Raw genomic sequence first — 17,843 nt, forward strand, 5'->3', positions numbered from 1 at the left:
GTGATTTTGAAGTTATTCATCGAAGTTTTCTGAATTAAGCCAATTGAAGATTAATAGGGTTTAAATTGTTGTCTGTACATTTATATATATACCGTTTTGACAGTATTTTCTTTTTAAAGAAGAGAGACATTTTATGTTGAAGGTTTAAAAAATAACAATCATATTCTTATTTCATTTTCATATTTAATTGGAGATAATAATTTCTTTGAGTAAATAATTGAGATATATTTTTCTAAAATCTTGTGTTGTGTTACTTTATTACTGAAATAGGTAATCATTTTGTTCGAGTAGAGGCATATATAGACACAGGGGTAAAAATCTTTATTAAAACTATAACTTAAGAACTGTGAATTCATAAGTTAGTTATAAAAACATTTCTGGTGTGTACTGTAAAAGAGAGATCCAAGATAATATTTAAAACTGAATTAATCAGGGTTAAAACATGTGATAAATACTTTAAAAGAACCCAAAAGCCCTGCCCTTAATGATATCCAGTCTGAGGGGAGCGCTACAATTGTAACAGTTTTTTTTTGGATTACCTAACTTATTTGTTGGTGGTGTTCTCAAATTATAAATGACATACCTAAACAAACTAATAATTAATTAGGTGAAGCTGTGCATGAATTTGTCATCGCATCACATCCTGTACAATGTTGTTTGTTGTTTATAGTCTATTTTAGTAATTTACATAACATGGGTTATCTTAATATATTGATTAAATACATTATGTATTATCATTTTTCACTACCCAAATATGTATTAACTTCCTTCTAATTTTCGTTGTCAGTGCAGGCTTGCTTAGCTTATATTGACCGTTATGAAAAGTGATTTGTGTAGCCTGCATCAAAAGCTTTGAACATAAAACAATAAATATAGCTGATGACTAGACATAATCATTTCATGACTCTAGACACTTCTTGGTGAAGACAGTGGCATAATACAGTGAAATATGTTGTTCTTTAACCATATCAAAACAGTAATCATGCAAATCTTGCAAATCTACCCAGTTGCAGTTTTAGGTTAAAATGACCCCCGGCGGTTAAAGTGTTAAATGACTGTATACAACAAATCAACTATACATTTATCGTTATCAAATTTTATATTAAAACTCAATTTAACTGTGATAATATATGACAATATTAAAAGTCATGTTATAATCATATTTTCACACAAATGTTATACCTGAGATCAGGTTGTGTATCTCCACTGTTAAAGTTTACTGGTTCAGGCATAGACGTGTCACTCTTCACAGACACACAGCTGAACTCTGCTTCTGATCTCTTCTGATGAACTGATCTAAAACAGAGAAACACTGAAGTTCATTATTAAAATCACTGTATGCAACATATCAACTATACATTTATTGTCAACATTCACTTTAAAGAGCACTTTATAGTAATGTCATGTACTGTTTATACAAAAAATGTAAACTCAACTGTGATAATATATGGCAATATTAAAAGTCATGTTATAATCATATTTTCACACAAATGTTATACCTGAGAACAGGTTGTGTATCTCCACTGTTAAAGTTTACTGGTTCAGGCATAGACCTGTCACTCTTCACAGACACACAGCTGGACTCTGCTTCTGATCTCTTCTGATGAACTGATCTAAAACAGAACAGATTCAGCCCTTTATTATGAGAATCATCGGTAATAACAATAACTTTCATGGATATATCATTATATAACAGAAAGAAGAGATAGTGTACTTATGTGCTCATTAAAAATGACCTAATGATTAACAGATCATTATTTAATATAAATTAAAATGTTTACAAATGTCATGCTCAAATGGTTAGAACTTCAAATGATTTTGACAGATGATTTACAATGATTTAAAGCTACATTAATAAATCGTTAAGACATTGTTGTTAATGTACTTCAGTTCTAAACAAATGTCAGCTCACATATTAACTTATGCTCTTTTTTACATTTACAAATGTTCTGGAAAACATGAGCTTAATCAGTAATTTAAAGCTCTTTACTATTCACTGAACTATTTACGTTAACACATTCATTAACTCATAATCACATCCTGTAAAGTTAATATATTTGGTCTTCATTTGTTGTGTAGACGTCTGCTGTTTTCACGTTTTTGCAGTACCCAATCTAAAGTGGAAACTATTCATCATCTGTAAATGTTTATTAATCTTTCAGTATCTTTAAGGGTATTGGACTTCGTAACAATGTTTGTGTAAAGGGTTGTGAGTTATGTAAATGTTATTTGAAGACATAACACAAATTATAATTTGGCTGCAACCATGTATTTGTTTCAAAACTTAGATTAGTATATCGTTAAACAGGGTATTCACTGAATCAAACATCAGCAAAAGAAAACTTTTTTTCCCAATATTTTTCAATACTTATTTATCAAAACTATGTAATATGACTGTACACTTTTGACCTCTTAACCAAACCTTAAACCTACCCAAACAACCAAACTTGTTCCTAACCTTTACCTGTATCACCTCTCAATAACAGCAGAAGTGTTGTACATTAACACAAGCTTTTAATCATTCTATAACATCTGTTAAAATCATTTATTGATTTTCAAGATGTGCATGGACTTATGAATTAAGTTTAATGACATTTGTAAGCATTGTAATTTACATGAATTATCTGTTGATCATTAGTTAACAAGTGTAGTAAACGCTAACAAGCACATTATTTCATATTTCTAGCTATGTGAATATATTAACTAATGATCTGTTAAGCATTATATAATGTTTGTTAATGATTTCTTAATTAAAGTATTATAAGGTGTTCATGTCGAATCATCATAATATAAAATCTTCATAAAGTATTAGCCTACTTGGTAACACTTTAGAATAATGGTCCATTAGTTAATGATCTAAGCAAGAATTATCCTTCTACAGCATTTATGTTAATTTCAACATTTACTAATGCATAATTCAAATCAAAAGTTGTGCTTGTTAACATTAGTTAATGCACTGTGAATTAGCATGAACTAACAACGAATAACTGTATTTTCATTAAACAAAGATGAATAAATCCAGTAATAAATAATAAATGTATTGATCATTGTTTGTTCATGTTAATTAATGAATTAACTAAAATGAACTAATGGACCATTATTCTAAAGTGTTACCGACTACTTATTAAAGCAGGCTTGGGGGCTTTATGGTGTTATTGTTTTCAATAAACATTAGACTTTATTTATGTATCATGTAAACATCCATCTCTTCTCATAATAATTTATTTAATGTGTTTCTCAAAGTACCTGTGTGCTGGAAACAGATCTTCATCTCCAGATGTTTGTGTTTCATCCATGATGGATCTCAACAGTTTGATCTGCACAGACTCTAAATGGAGAGACAAACAATCACATAAACTAATCAAAGCTAATCAAACAGCCTTCATCCGCCTTATTTTGGACGTAAGCTGAATGATAGTTAGAGAAATATACTATTAACTGCTTTCAATCAAATACAAAAGCTTAGACATATATTTAGCACAAGTGCTAAATGCTAGAGTTTTGAAGAATCCAATTCAGCAGGAAAAACATATGAAAAAAAATAAACAAATCATACCTGATTCAAAATCCCATCAGATAACTAAACACAAACTCCTGCTTTAGTATTTATTAGTGATTCTTTAAAGATTTATAGATATTATGTATTGTAGATCATCGATTCTGTCTGTTTAAAATGTCCACCTCAACTCTGTTCATTTAATTTCACTTTCACTTTTGAGGAGAACAGCACGTGACGAGGTTGCCAGATCCCAGGAAAATGTTCCTCGAAACAGCACTCTTTTAATCACAGACATGACCAGATGATGTGTGAGTTATGACATATTTTAAGAGATTTGCTCGTTGCATACACTCTTGAAATTTTCCACCCATTTCAGCTTCAATTAATGAAGTTCAAAGGCTGCATTTTTTTTAAATATTGTCAAGTGTTGGATTGCTCTGTTAGTTGACATGACTGTACAGTATTAGTTGTTTCAACTAAAGCCTGGAATACATTACACAACTTTCCCCGATTTACAGTCTGAAGAAGATGACGCTAGTTCCTGAAAGTCAGAGCCAGTCTGCAGATCTGAGTTGACAGAATTCATAGAAAATCATGTAGCGTATGATGCTCAATGACTCTGACATTGTTTTAAACTAATTAATGATTTAATGACTCATTCATAAAGACAGTGCTTTATTTTTGAATGAATCATTTCAACGAGTCAATCATTCAGACAGTGACTTGCTGACATTTACTGGATATATTTTCAATTGAAAAGTATTGCATTTTTTCCAATATTTCTTATCTCTATATTCAAATGTTATCTGTAAAACATGAATCTTATCATTTAACACTGAGATATGAAACTTTTATAAATACATTTTCATTTTAGTTTCAGAGGTGAAGAAAGGAATTATTTCATTATGTACCGAGTGCAGCAGACAAGTGGAAATGTAACTGCTACAGCAAAGCTCCGGCTTCTTACAAATATCTCATTCTTAAAGAAACACATCACACCACACAGAGACCAGTTTAAGAATTACATTTTTTTTTCTCCATACCAAAAAGTTTTGTTGTATAGACAAGGAGTTTTTTTTGATTGTAATACATGATTGTGAACATAACATATTGTAAAAAAAAAAAAAACTTAGACTTACACTCTTTCCGGTACAATTAAAATTATAAATGAGGACTGACAATTTCAGATCCTGAATTAAATGATTAACTCTAACTGAAGTTCTATTTTATATATATATATATATATACATATTTAGTGACGCGTGTCCCAAGCACTCATCACCGTTACCCTGGAAATGGAGCAGAAACACCCGTGAAACACGCTGCCCAATGAGTTCTGCCAGCAGACCCCGGCACTCAGGCCACCCAGTTACTGCCGAATATGACTGCCCACAATGATGTGGAAGGTTACCTAGAGATGTTTGAGGCCATCGTGACTCAAGAGGGCTGGCCTCGGTAGGAATAGGCTCGTGTGCTGGCACCGCTGCTGACGAGGGAGGCCCGTGTGGGGCTCTCATCTATATGCAAGTGTTCCACGACTGGGAGTATAAGGCCCGCTTACCAGCACGGGCCCAAACGGCTGAACTCTCCCGCCTGGCACAAAACTGGCTTCTCGTTGGGGAACCCACCGCTGCTCAGGTGGCCGAGCGCATGGTGATCGACCATCTGGTTCGGGCCCTTTCCCGCCCTCTTCTGACGCTACAACAATTACAAACTCTACGAGCACTCAAATTGATTTAGCTTTTACAAACAGGCCAGAAAGGATTTTGAAATCATATAATATACTTACTGGATTGTCTGATCAAAATCTCATAATGGTCACCAGAAAATTAAATAAAAGGCGTTTTAAACCTTTGCCAGACACAGAATCATTTAGGATACCAAAGCAGGAACAAAAAAACTTAATAGATTCAATTGATGATGTAAATTGAGATGAATTACTCTCTGACGTAAACTTGGACAAGGATTGCTTTCTATTTTCTAATAAAATACAGCAAATCATTAATCAATTTACACAGAAAATTAGATTACGAGCTAAAAAAAAGATGTCCTTCCATGGTTAAATTAATCTGTTGTGAAATTGATGAAAGAACGAGATCATTCCTTGAAGCTGGCTGTAAAATCAGGATGTAATAGGCATCAATTTATCTCTTTAAGAAATAGAGTAGTGAGAGAATTAAGGAGATCGAAAGCTGACTTTTTCATTACTGCTTTGAATAGTGCATGTGGAAATTTTAAAATAACCTGGCATTATATAAAAAAACTGACAGGTGAGTCCTACAAAAATAAGACAAAACAAATGCAAGTTGAATTAAATGGAGACATTTTAACAGAATCCAAGGTATAAGCTGATGCCTTTAACATCTATTTTATTGAATCGGTAGCAGAAATCTCTAAGAACTTTATAATAAAACAAAAAAAGAACACCTAGTGTCTGCAACAGTCTTTCTTCATAGCAAACATCACTGAGACTAAAGTCATTGGTATAATTAAAACATCAAAACCATCTAAGGCCAGGGATAAATTTGGAATGGACACGAACATGCTTTAAGTGTTAGTTCACCCAAAAATCTAAATTATGACATTAATAACTCAAGATTCAGGATCTGCTCTGGCTACTCCAATTGCTTCTATTATTAATCTGTCTATTTCCAGTGGTCACTTTCCAAACGCCTAGAAATCTGCTATTGTTGTTATGTCAGTTTTTAAGTCTGGTCTATCTACCTCCATGAATAACTACTGACCAATAAGCATTCTTCCAGCCATTTCTAAAATTGCTGAAAAATGGATGGCTGAGCAGATTGTCCAGTATTTAAACAGTAGCTCCCCCTCTTTTCACACCATGCAGTTTGGTTTTAGATCCAAACACTCCACTGAAACGGCTACGTGCCTTTTCATCGAGAAAATTCAATTGTCTCTTGACAAGGGGGGAGTAGTAGGGGCGGTATTCTTAGATCTCAAGAAAGCCTTTGATACAGTGATACAGTTAAATTTTCTCGTGACACTGTTAGTTGGTTTGAATCCTATCTGCATGATCGTACACAATCTGTACTAATTAACAACTGCAATTGTGTGTCGCTTAGACTAACCACCGGGGTTCCTCAGGGCTCAATATTAGGGCCCTTCTTATTTAGCCTTTATATCAATGACTTTCCTAATGTTTGCTCTGAAGTAGAATGTTTAATGTATGCAGATGACACCAGCAATGACTCGTGTTACATCCTGGTTGCAGGAGAACTGCCTGCAGCTAAATATTTAAAAAACTAGGTATGTTCTTCAGCAAAACCAATAGAGCTTCATTTAATCCTGACTATTAAGTGTTAGTGACTGGAGAAAAATTACTAATCGTAAATCAATACAAATATATTGGCTTAGTAATAGATTCACATCTCTCCTTTAAAGCCCATATTGAAAAATATGTAAAATAATCAAGTTTAATCTTGCAAATTTCCGCTCGATGTTTTTTTACATTCCATGATTTTCAGCCATCTCAACTACTGCTTTACAAGTTGGTCTCAAGCAAGTCAGAGCGCAAAAATACCTTTGGAAACATTATACAAACAAGCCATTAAAATAATGGACAAAAAAATAAAACAAGGCACTATCATCACTGTGCAATTTAAAGAAAACACACAGCCTTTTAAACTGCAACAGTATTCATAAGTTTTTAAATCAGAATCTCATAAACAAAGGTACACATGATTTGGCACCAGCTCCTCTGGCTGAGTTCATCAGCCAAAGAAACAGCTCTGAGCGCGTTACTTGAGGCTCTGCCAGAGGGGACTGTGTCATCCCTCTGTGCAGGAGTGTTTTCAGTCACTCGTCCTGGTCAGTGAGGGATGCTACTGAATGGAATTATATACCTGAGGAGGTTAGACAGCTCATCACTTACAAGGTCTCTACAAAAAAAATTAAAATTTGGCTCATTAACAATAATGTCTGCCAACATTAAAAGCCGAGCCCATTGAGCTGTATTATATATTTGATATACTTTAGCTATTTTGAAAATGTATTTTTTGTGTGTCTTATTATTGTAACATGTACAGTGTACTTTGAGTTATTTTACAGTGTAATTTATATTGTAGTTATATTGTAGTCAATTTGCCATAGACTTGCACATGTATTTTCTTGTTCGTATTTAATGCTTTTTTTAATCTTGGCCAGGGGACTGCAGATGAAAAATACCCACTGGTGAGACACGTCTCCAGAAGACTCCACGCTATTGCCTCTGATAAACCAGTCTTACAGAAAGCAGTGTGTGACCTGCCAGCCCCAGCACGGGAGATCGACACAGGCACCCAGCACATAAGGACACAGAGGAAAGACGGGCAGATAACGGAGCACCAGTACACGTCACCACACACCATGGCACTTCAAACCCTCAATAAACTCATTTCTCATTTATTGAATACCTCTTCTTGTGTGATTTATCACCCCGTTACAATAACACTTATTAGTTAAGCATTAGGAAACAGTTAATTCATCATTTATAAAGCATTAATAGACATTTATAAGCAGTTTATAAATACAGATATAAATGCTTTATACGCATATCTATAAGGTATTTAATAATTGTTTTGCATACTTTATTAATGATCAATTTATCATTTCTAAATTAAGTATAGCATTATTTACACACCAGTTATTAAGGAGTTGTCAGTGGCTCATAAGATCACTTAGAAATTGTAAGTAAATGATTAATAAACTATTTAAATGTGCATTCATATTTTTATTCAGACATATAGTAATATATACTTATAGTGTTAATAAATGGTTTATTAACATGTATTTCTACTGTAATTCATGGTTTATTCAGGTAGTTATAAAACATGTAGTTGTTAGTTAACTATTTTTGTGAGCTCATCTAAAGTGAGGACTATTTATGCCTTGTAAAGCTTTTACAAATGAGATTTAAAGGCTGTTAATATTTCAATGTTCTGTATCACTGTGTTGTGTTTGTTTCTGTTTTTTGTTTAGAAGATAACTGAACCGAGTTACTTACTCTAATGTTATTTTGACACGTGACATTCTTTGTTCCCGAGGAACACAGAAAAAGTTATTTTGTAGAATGTCTCATCTCCACACATTGAAAGTCAATGAGGTCAATATTCACACTTAACTCTTTGATTAGTTGATCGTTTTCATCTTGTGATATGCAAGAACCAATGAGGTAAAGTTGTTGATGCATCAACATATCTGGGTTGGATTCTGAAAACTGAAACATTCAGAATGCAATAGAAAATGAGTTTGAAACAACATGACAGTCAACAAATAAAAGCATTTTATTAAATGCACTATTCATTATGTCTATTTAACTTGTTAGTGTTGTCTCATATTGTACAGTATTTTTTTATGAATCTGTCTTGAAAACAAGATATGACAGCTAAATGTTAAATTTCAACAGTGTATTAGAATATAAAAATAATTGCATAATATAATTGTTGATGGTGAGCAAGTCGCTCACTCACATGTCTTCTAACTAGCCGTGGCGTTTATTTTGTGCCTAAGTGGTATATCTACATCCGTGGAGCATGTCTTCTCGTTAACTAATGCATCATGGACAGCAGAAAAATCTCAACCAACAGCAATAAAGGCAATGGTTTTCATTTTCCATTTCTTATATGCAGTTGTAGCCAAAAGTGATGTCCGGTGAGGACATTTCTATATTTGCTTTAGATGATCTTACAAAATAAAAAAATACATAGAAAACCAAAAGGCTCACAGGAAATAAGGCATACATTAAATACAATAATAAACTAATTTATTAATATTTAATTGGTTCCCTCGTTTTTGATGAAAGCACAAATTTGCAATATGTGTTAAAATATTCTTACTAATAAAACATTTGAATAAAGGGCGACAATGTCCATTTTCCTAGGACATAAATCATTTTTGGGCACTACTCTAACTAAACTTAGCTGTTTGTCCCGTATTCCACTCTGAGCAATCTGGTCTCTCTAACAGTGTAATACGTGGGAAATAAATGGACGCTGGTTATGATAAAGACAAAAAAAATACAACAGTATTGTTTCTTCAGAAATACCACAGTAATATTTTATTCTCTTTTCAGAACAAAAACAATAGCTTATTATTTTTTCAATAAATCTTAAACATGATTTATGAAAACGCTTAAATTTGCTCAAGTCAACATGAATATTTAATGACTGTTTAGTAATATTTATTAACATTCAAAGTAAATTTAATGAACTAAAATATCTAAATGTCATCTTTTGGTTACACAAATATGAATATGGTATATCTTGGCCTAAAAAGGCTAGAGTGACAATCCCAGTCTCCCAACAAGACACTGCATCCACTTCTTCGTCTGAAGGAGATGAACCAGGAGTCCCAGAGGCATGGCAAGTGGATGCATTGTCCTGTTCCCTCCCAGGGAACCATGGTTACATGCATAACCTTAGACATTCCCTCTTGAGGGAACTCGCACTACATCCTCTGAAAGACACTATTGTCACGAAACACACACACAAACAGGGAGATCCAGTAGCAGTGTTTAATGGTATATCTAGAAACATAAATCAGCCAGGCAAAGGTCGAAAATCAGGTAAGCAGTCCAGAAAACAAGAAACATAAACAATGGCAAGGAAACACAAAATACAGGGTGACATTAAACAAGGACTCCGTGACAATGACAGAAACGAACAGGGTATATATAGACAGGTGCAAACAATTTGAGTGGGAACATCTGTGTGCAATGAAGTGATTAGTCCAGATAAAGGCTTGTGTGAAAACAGTTCCTGAATTGGGGTGATGATATGGGGAAGTGAGACCTCTAGTGGACACCCACCAATAGGAAAAATGTGTTGCTCATCTGCTGTTCAATCTCATCTCTTTAGATCAATTTGATCTTCTCATATTCATATCATTCTGTGATCATTTGTTTCCGAGTTACTTCTCCTAAGGGTCCCTTAGGAGCAAGACATAAGCTAAAAAGAGACAAGACACTAGTAAGACAAAGGAGGTTAAATTGAGAAAACCATTTGAGCAATACTTGAGAAGTGGGATAAACAGCGGAGATCTCATAATTGTATACCCCTGATCTCAATTATGTCTTGGTTATTTGAAAGAGAATTAAAGAGAATAACATGAGATGAATCTGAGACTTTTATGAGACAAATCTGAGAATTAGGAGCCTAAAAAGAGATCTTATTATTGTGTGTTCAACGTCTCTTCCATCTCTTGATAATTTCTCTTTAATGTCTTACTGAAGCTATATATGAGAATGATATCTGAGGTATATTTGAGAAATACAAGAACAAACTGTTAATGCAATTTAAAGATTAATTATCTATATTAATTAGAAATAACTGTAAAAACAATACTCAATATTGAAAAGTTGAAAACTGTATTTGTGTAACACCAGTACAACACTTCAAGACAAAAAACACTGACCAGCAAGTGGAACGTGGGATAAGTGAAACAACAATGTTAGGCTCACACATGAAAAGTATGGTGGCCTGGAGGTGCAAACCAACATGAAAAGGGTTTGGTTAGAATGCTAACTATAGTAAGGTTCACTTGTACCAACTCAGCCCACTCCTCAGATGTAGTTGCTAGAGTGTGGGGACATCACTAATACAGTACAACACTTCCAGATTGTAAAAATAAAACACTGACTAGCACATGGAACAATAATGTTTGGCTCACACACACATGAAAAGTACGGTGGCCTGGAGGTGTAAACTAACATTACAAAATCTGAAACATTTTTACAGAGCTTGAGACCAATTTAAAATTTTAGAAAACATTTTTAAATATCATAAAACAAATGACATTACCATAACACATTTACTAGTCCTGAAACAAATGTAAATTTCAGAAAACAAATTACCAAGAACACACTTTTACAAACACCAAGACAAATTTACAAATATCAACAACCGGAAAGGGAATGTACCAACTCCGAGGTTGAACCGAAGGTGAATGGGAGCAGCCAATAGGAATTGTTGTCGTTGTTCACTTCCTTGTTTTGTTCAGAAGACGCCGCAGACATGTATGTGTGCTACCAATGTCTCACATTTGCCTACAAAAATAACAGCAAAAGGCAGTGAAAAACAGTATCCAGGGGGCTATTGCACAAAATTAGAATTAAACAAATCAAGGATAACTGAAAAAGCGAGGCTTGACCAAGTTTAGTATGTGCATTTTGGCTTGGTCACAACTTTAAACAGTAATAGTGCTTAAGTGAACATCAATTATGCACCTATTGTATTTTAAAGGGGGGGTGAAATGCCATTTCATGCATACTGAGTTTTTTTACACTGTTAAAGAGTTGGATTCCCATGCTAAACATGGACAAAGTTTCAAAAATGAAGTTGTACGTTTGAAAGAGTATTTTTGTTCCCAAAGTACTCCTTCCGGTTTGTCACAAGTTTCGGAAAGTTTTTTTCGAGTATGGTTCTGTGTGACGTTAGATGGAGTGGAATTTCCTTATATGGGTGCTAAGGGCGCGTCTGCCGGAAGAGCGCACGCTCCTGTATAGCAGAGCACTGAGAGCACATCAGACATTCACTGATCAGACATTCACTGATCAGAGTGAGAGTGTCGCGAAAAGTCACAAAATAAGTGTGTTTTTGGTTGCCAGGGCAAGACAACCCTGCACAGATTACCAAAAAAAAAAAAAAAACAGCATTAAGGGACCAGTGGATGGAGTTTATTTTTACAGAGCATCAACGGAGTTGTGCAAGTGTTTTTGTTTGTTCCCTGCATTTCGAAGATGCTTGTTTTACAAACATGGCCCAGTTTGACGACGGATTTGCGTATCGTTTATTGCTTAAGGATAATGCAATCCCAACGAAAAAGGGTCACGATCGTGTGTTGGAACCGCAGGCGGTGAGTAAAACTGCTTAAAATATCTCTGCCTCCTTGTTAGTGCGTCCCCTCCCATGCCGGAGACCCAGGTTCGAGCCCCGCTCGGAGCGAGTCGTTGTTGCTGCTGCTCTCGTTCAATTTCAGCCTCGGGATCTGATTCTGGATCATAAATAAACGGCTGAATCTCACTGTAAGCCATGGTTTGTTTTGGATGATGGTTTTTTCCTCACGGTAATGTCACAGCTTCCAAACGCTCTCAACTCAAAACCCTACTCGCGCTCGTGATTCTTTAGCTCCGCCCACACGTCATGCCTCCAGTCGGTCGTGTTTTTCCTGAAAAAATCGGTACAGACTATCTTTCTCTTATGAATATAATAAAACTAAAGACTTTTTGGAGTTATGAAGGATGCAGTACTATAGGTACTCGAGATTAACAGGATATTGAGTGAAAACGAGCATTTCACCCACCCTTTAATACAGGCTGAAATAAATAAGTGTATAAACAATTGCTTAAACAACAGTGCTATGAATGATAATGGAATAGGATTGAGTGAGATGCAGGAATGTTCTAGGATGGAGGGTTAACAAATAAATATAAGGATATTGCATGTTTATAAGCATAAGTAGGTAACATTTAACTGTTCATAAGGAAGATTGCCTGGGGGAAGAAACTGTTCTTGTGCCTTGCTGTTCTGGTGTTTGCGGCTCTGAGGCGCCGGCCAGATGGCAAAAGTTCAAAGATGGGGTGACTTGGATGTGAGGGATCCAGAGTGATTTTCTGAGCCCTTTTCCTCACTCTGGATGTATACAGTTCTTAAAGGGTGGGCAGGGGAGCACCAATAATCCTTTCAGCAGTCCGAACAGTTCTCTGTAGTCTTCTGATGTCTGATTTTGTTGGTGAACCAAACCAGACAGTTATTGAAGTACAGAGGACAGACTCAATGACGGCCGAGTAGAACTGTTTCAGCAGCTCCTGTGGCAGGTTAAACTTCCTCAGCTGGCGAAGGAAATACAACCTTTGCTGGGCCTTTTTAACAATGGAGTCAATGTGATTGTCCCACTTCAGGTCCTGAGAGATGGTGGTTCCCAGGAATCTGAATGACTCCACTGCAGTCACAGTGCTGTTCATGATGGTGAGTGGGGAAAGTGCAGGTGGGTTTCTCCTAAAGTCCACGATCATCTCCACTGTTTTGAGCGTGTTCAGCTCCAGGTTGTTAAGACTGCACCAGACAGCCAGCTGCTCAACCTCTTGTCTGTAAGCAGACTCATGAGACTCATGAGGCCGATGACTGTAGTGTCGTCTGCAAACTTTAGGAGCTTAACAGAGGGGTCTTTAGAGGTGCAGTCGTTGGTGTACAGGGAGAAGAGCAGAGGGGAGAGAACACATCCCTGAGGGGCACCATTGTTGGTGGAGCAGCTGTTTGATGTGAATTTCCCAAGTCTCACTAACTGTTGCCTATCTGTCAGAAAGCTGGTGATCCACTGACAGATAGAGCTAGGAACAGAGAGCTGGGTCAGTTTGGTCTGAAGGGCTGTTTGGATGATGGTGTTGAATGCCGAACTAAAGTCCACAAACAGGATCCTCACATAAGTCCCTGTTTTGTCCAGATGTTGCAGGATGAAGTGCAATCCCATGTTGATTGCATCATCCACGGACCTGTTTGCTCGGTAAGCAAACTGGAGGGGGTCCAGTAAGGGTCCAGTGATGTCCTTCAGATAAGCCAGACCCAGTTTTTCAAACGACTTCATGACGACAGACGTTAGAGCCACAGGCCTGTAGTCGTTAAGTTCTGCTATCTTGGGTTTCTTTGGGATGGGGATGATGGTGGAGCGTTTGAAGCAGGAAGGCACTTCACACAACTCCAGGGATCTGTTGAAGATCTGTGAAAAGATGGGGGCCAGCTGGTCAGCACAGATTTTCAGACAGGCTGGTGTAACGCCATCTGGGCCTGGTGCTTTTCTTCTTTTGTTCTTCTTGAAGACCTGGCGCACATCATCTTCACAGATTTGAAGAGCAGGAGGTATGGAGGGTGGGATTGCAGGATGTGTTAATGGTTGTGTAAGGAGATGGTCAGAATGGGTGATGGGGGTTTCAAATCTACAATAGAAATCATTCAGGTCGTTAGCAAGTCGTTGATTAGCCTCAGTGCAAGGGGATGGTGTCTTGTAGTTCGTGATGGCTCTTAGACCTCTCCACACTGAAGTTGAGTCGTTGGAAGTAAACTGGTCTTCCAACTTTTTAGCGTAGGTCTTTTTTTAGCCGCTCTGATCTCTTTGTTCAGTGTGTTCCTGGCCTGATTGTACAAGACCCTGTCCCCATTTCTGTAGACATCCTCTTTGGCCTGACGAAGATGTCTGAGTTTTACTGTAAACCATGGCTTATCATTGTTGAATGTTAAATAAGTCCTGGTAGGAATGCATATATCCTCACAGAAACTAATATAGGATGTTACTGTCTCTGTGCGTTCGTCCAGATCGGTGGTAGCAGCTTCAAAAACACTCCAATCAGTGAGGTCAAAACAAGATTGTAAATCCTGCTCTGTTTCGCTGGTCCATCTCTTCACAGTCCTTACTACAGGTTTAGCAGATTTAAGTTTTTGCTTGTAGGACGGTATAAGATGAACCAGACAGTGATCGGAACGTCCCAAACCTGATCGTGGAACAGAGTGATATGCATCCTTTATTGTGGTGTAACAGTGATCCAATATATTACTGTCTCTGGTAGGACATGTAACATGCTGTCTGTATTTTGGCAGTTCACGGGAGAGATTGGCTTTGTTAAAGTCCCCAAGAATGATTAAAACAGAGTCCGGGTGTTGTTGTTCTGTGTCTGTGATCTGATCAGCAAGTTTCTGTAAAGCTGAGCTCACATGCGCTTGCGGAGGGATGTAAACACTGACCAGAATGAACGAGTGAAACTCCCGCGGTGAATAGAACGGCTTGCAGTTGACATACTGCATTTCTAGATCAGGACAGCACATCTTCTTTAACACAGTTACATCTGTACACCACCGTTCATTGATGTAAAAGCATTTCCCGCCGCCGTGCGATTTCCCAGTTGATTCTGATTCACGATCCACTCTGAACAGCTGAAAGCCCGGCAGATGGAGCGCGCTGTCCGGTATGGCGTCATTCAGCCAGGTTTCCGTGAAACACAGAGCAGCAGAGTGAGAGAAATCCTTATTTGTCCGAGAGAGCAGAAGCAGTTCTTCTGTTTTATTGGCAAGAGAGCGGAGATTTGCGAGATGGATGCTAGGCAACGGCGTTCAAAATCCGCGCTTCCTGAGTCTGACGACCGCTCCCGCTCGCTTCCCCCGTCTGCGCGTCCTGAAGCGCTTGATCAGCGCCGCCGCTCCTCTGATAACAACGTTCAGTAAAACGTCTGAATAATTTAAATTCGGTAAAAGATCTTGTGGTGTGTTCTGCCGAATGTTCGGCAGTTCATCCCTGGTGAAACTGATCGTGTTTGTTAAACAAAAAACAGGAAAAACGAACAAAAACAGCAAAAACACTGGAGAGCCAAGCACTGAAGCAGCCATCTGCGGCGCCATCGAGTACACATTGCCTGCGGTTCCAACACACGATCGTGACCCTTTTTCGTTTGGATTGCATCATCCTTAAGAAATAAACGATGTGCAAATCCGGCGTCAAACTGGGCCTTGTTTGTAAAACAAGCATCTTCGAAATGCAGGGAACAAACACTTGCACAACTCCGTTGATGCTCTGTAAAAATAAACTCCATCCATTGGTCCCTTAATGCTGTTTTTTCTTTGGTAATCTGTGCAGGGTTGTCTTGCCCTGGCAACCAAAAACACACTTCTTTTGTGTCATTTCGCGACGCTCTTGCTCTGATCAGTGAAGTCTGTTGTGCTCTCAGTGCTCTGCTATACGGGAGCGTGCACTCTTCCGGGAGAAGTGCCCTCAGGACCCATATAAGGAAATTCCGCTCCATCTAACGTCACACAGAGCCATACTCGAAAAAAACTTTCCGAAACTTGTGACAAACTGGAAGGAGTATTTTTGGAACAAAAACAGTATTTTTGGAACAAAAATACTGACAGCACTATGTGTAAAATGTAGGTTATGTTTTATTTTTGACCTGTTGTATAATAATGTCACATGTGGATATTTGGGAACAATTGCATTCTTGCTCGTTATCATAATTAAATACAAGAGCTCACACAAGGTATGTTTTTGTATCGTAGACAATTTGAGTCTTAAATCGTTATCAATCCTGTATTTGTTCTTCATGCGAGTAAGTGCTAAATCCCCACTCTTACAAAGGTGCATTGTCAAGAACGGCAGTAGCGTTATTTAAGGCAGCAGATTTTTTTGGAACAAAAATACTCCTTCAAACGTACAACTTAATTTTTGAAACTTTGTCCATGTTTAGCATGGGAATCCAACTCTTTAACAGTGTAAAAAACTCAGTATGCATGAAATAGCATTTCACCCCCCCCCCCCTCCCCCTTTAAGAAGTTCTGTATAGACCCTGTAATAAAAATAGCTTTAAAAAAAACCTTTAAATTGTATTAATTATTTTTACTTCTAAACAGGAACGTTTTTTAAACATGACATAAAATACAATCATTTAAAAAAGTATGATAACAAACAGGGGTGTGACGGTTAGTATATAACTGTGAGACCGTGTCATTAAAATATTTTTTACAAAAATTTTTTATCAAAAATCACTTGCACTGCACTGTGAACTAGAGCGCATCTCATCGTAAATGAAACTCAGCGTAGGCCTATGCCTCATACATTAGCATTAAGTATCTTTGCTGCATGCTTTCTAGAACAGACAATGGATTTTTTTTGCGGCTCGCATCAGCAAAGCATTGCATCGCCATAGACCGCAAAACAATCAGCGGATGGCGGGGGGGTGCGGCTTTGAAATTTGCTCAAAAAACGTTGGCGCGAATGAGTTTTGTGACAGATCTCCTTAATAAACGGAGGTCTGAAATCTCTGCCCCTTTACCGATCAGAGCGCGCACTGACACGGAGTTAACCCGCTATCTCCAAGAACAACCAATTGACTCTACGGCAGATCCACTAACCCCCTAACCGACGGTTATGTTATGAACAGTCACATTTGATTCACGTCATAACCGTCATCACCAGTTCTGAAACCGGCACAACCCTAATATCAAATAATAATCAGTTGATAGATATAAACAGTAAAAATAAATAATACATACTTAACTGTGAAAGGTTAATCCATTTTTTTATATATATATCTCAATGCTTTTTACTGCAGTGTTGTGGCATATTTACCAAAAAGTAAGTGACTTCAGCTGTAGCTGACGTGGAGCGTTCCAAGATGGCGGACATGTATATATAATGTGCTAGACCAGTGGTTCCCAAACTTTTTAGCCTGAAGGGATTACTATCCTTCTGCATACCCCCTCTTTTCCACTTGGACTGCAGTCACACCTTTACCATTAAAGGAAAATATTTGCTCCCTAAATTGATTTTTCAGTGCATTTTTTTATTTTAAGTTTTTAAATAACTTTAA

The 17,843-nt window shown here is 37.0% G+C and overlaps 1 protein-coding gene across 3 annotated transcripts in view; it reads right to left on the minus strand.

The window, feature by feature from the left end:
* The window catches only part of LOC127969134 (NLR family CARD domain-containing protein 3), a 55,622-nt gene extending 51,920 nt beyond the window's left edge, over window positions 1-3,702 (minus strand). The window contains exons 1-4 of one of the 3 annotated variants that reach the window (XM_052570848.1): window positions 3,557-3,702; window positions 3,247-3,328; window positions 1,500-1,613; window positions 1,183-1,296 (exon numbers count right to left, since the gene is read on the minus strand). In XM_052570848.1, the coding sequence (XP_052426808.1) occupies window positions 1,183-1,296; window positions 1,500-1,613; window positions 3,247-3,296 (278 nt within the window). In that variant the 5' untranslated portion in view covers window positions 3,297-3,328; window positions 3,557-3,702. The remainder of the gene's footprint in view (window positions 1-1,182; window positions 1,297-1,499; window positions 1,614-3,246; window positions 3,329-3,556) is intronic. The other 2 variants (XM_052570867.1, XM_052570857.1) reach the window with 2 other exon arrangements.
* Window positions 3,703-17,843: the final 14,141 nt, after the last annotated feature.

This window comes from Carassius gibelio, chromosome A4 (genome assembly GCF_023724105.1).
Source record: "Carassius gibelio isolate Cgi1373 ecotype wild population from Czech Republic chromosome A4, carGib1.2-hapl.c, whole genome shotgun sequence".
NCBI lineage: Eukaryota > Metazoa > Chordata > Actinopteri > Cypriniformes > Cyprinidae > Carassius > Carassius gibelio.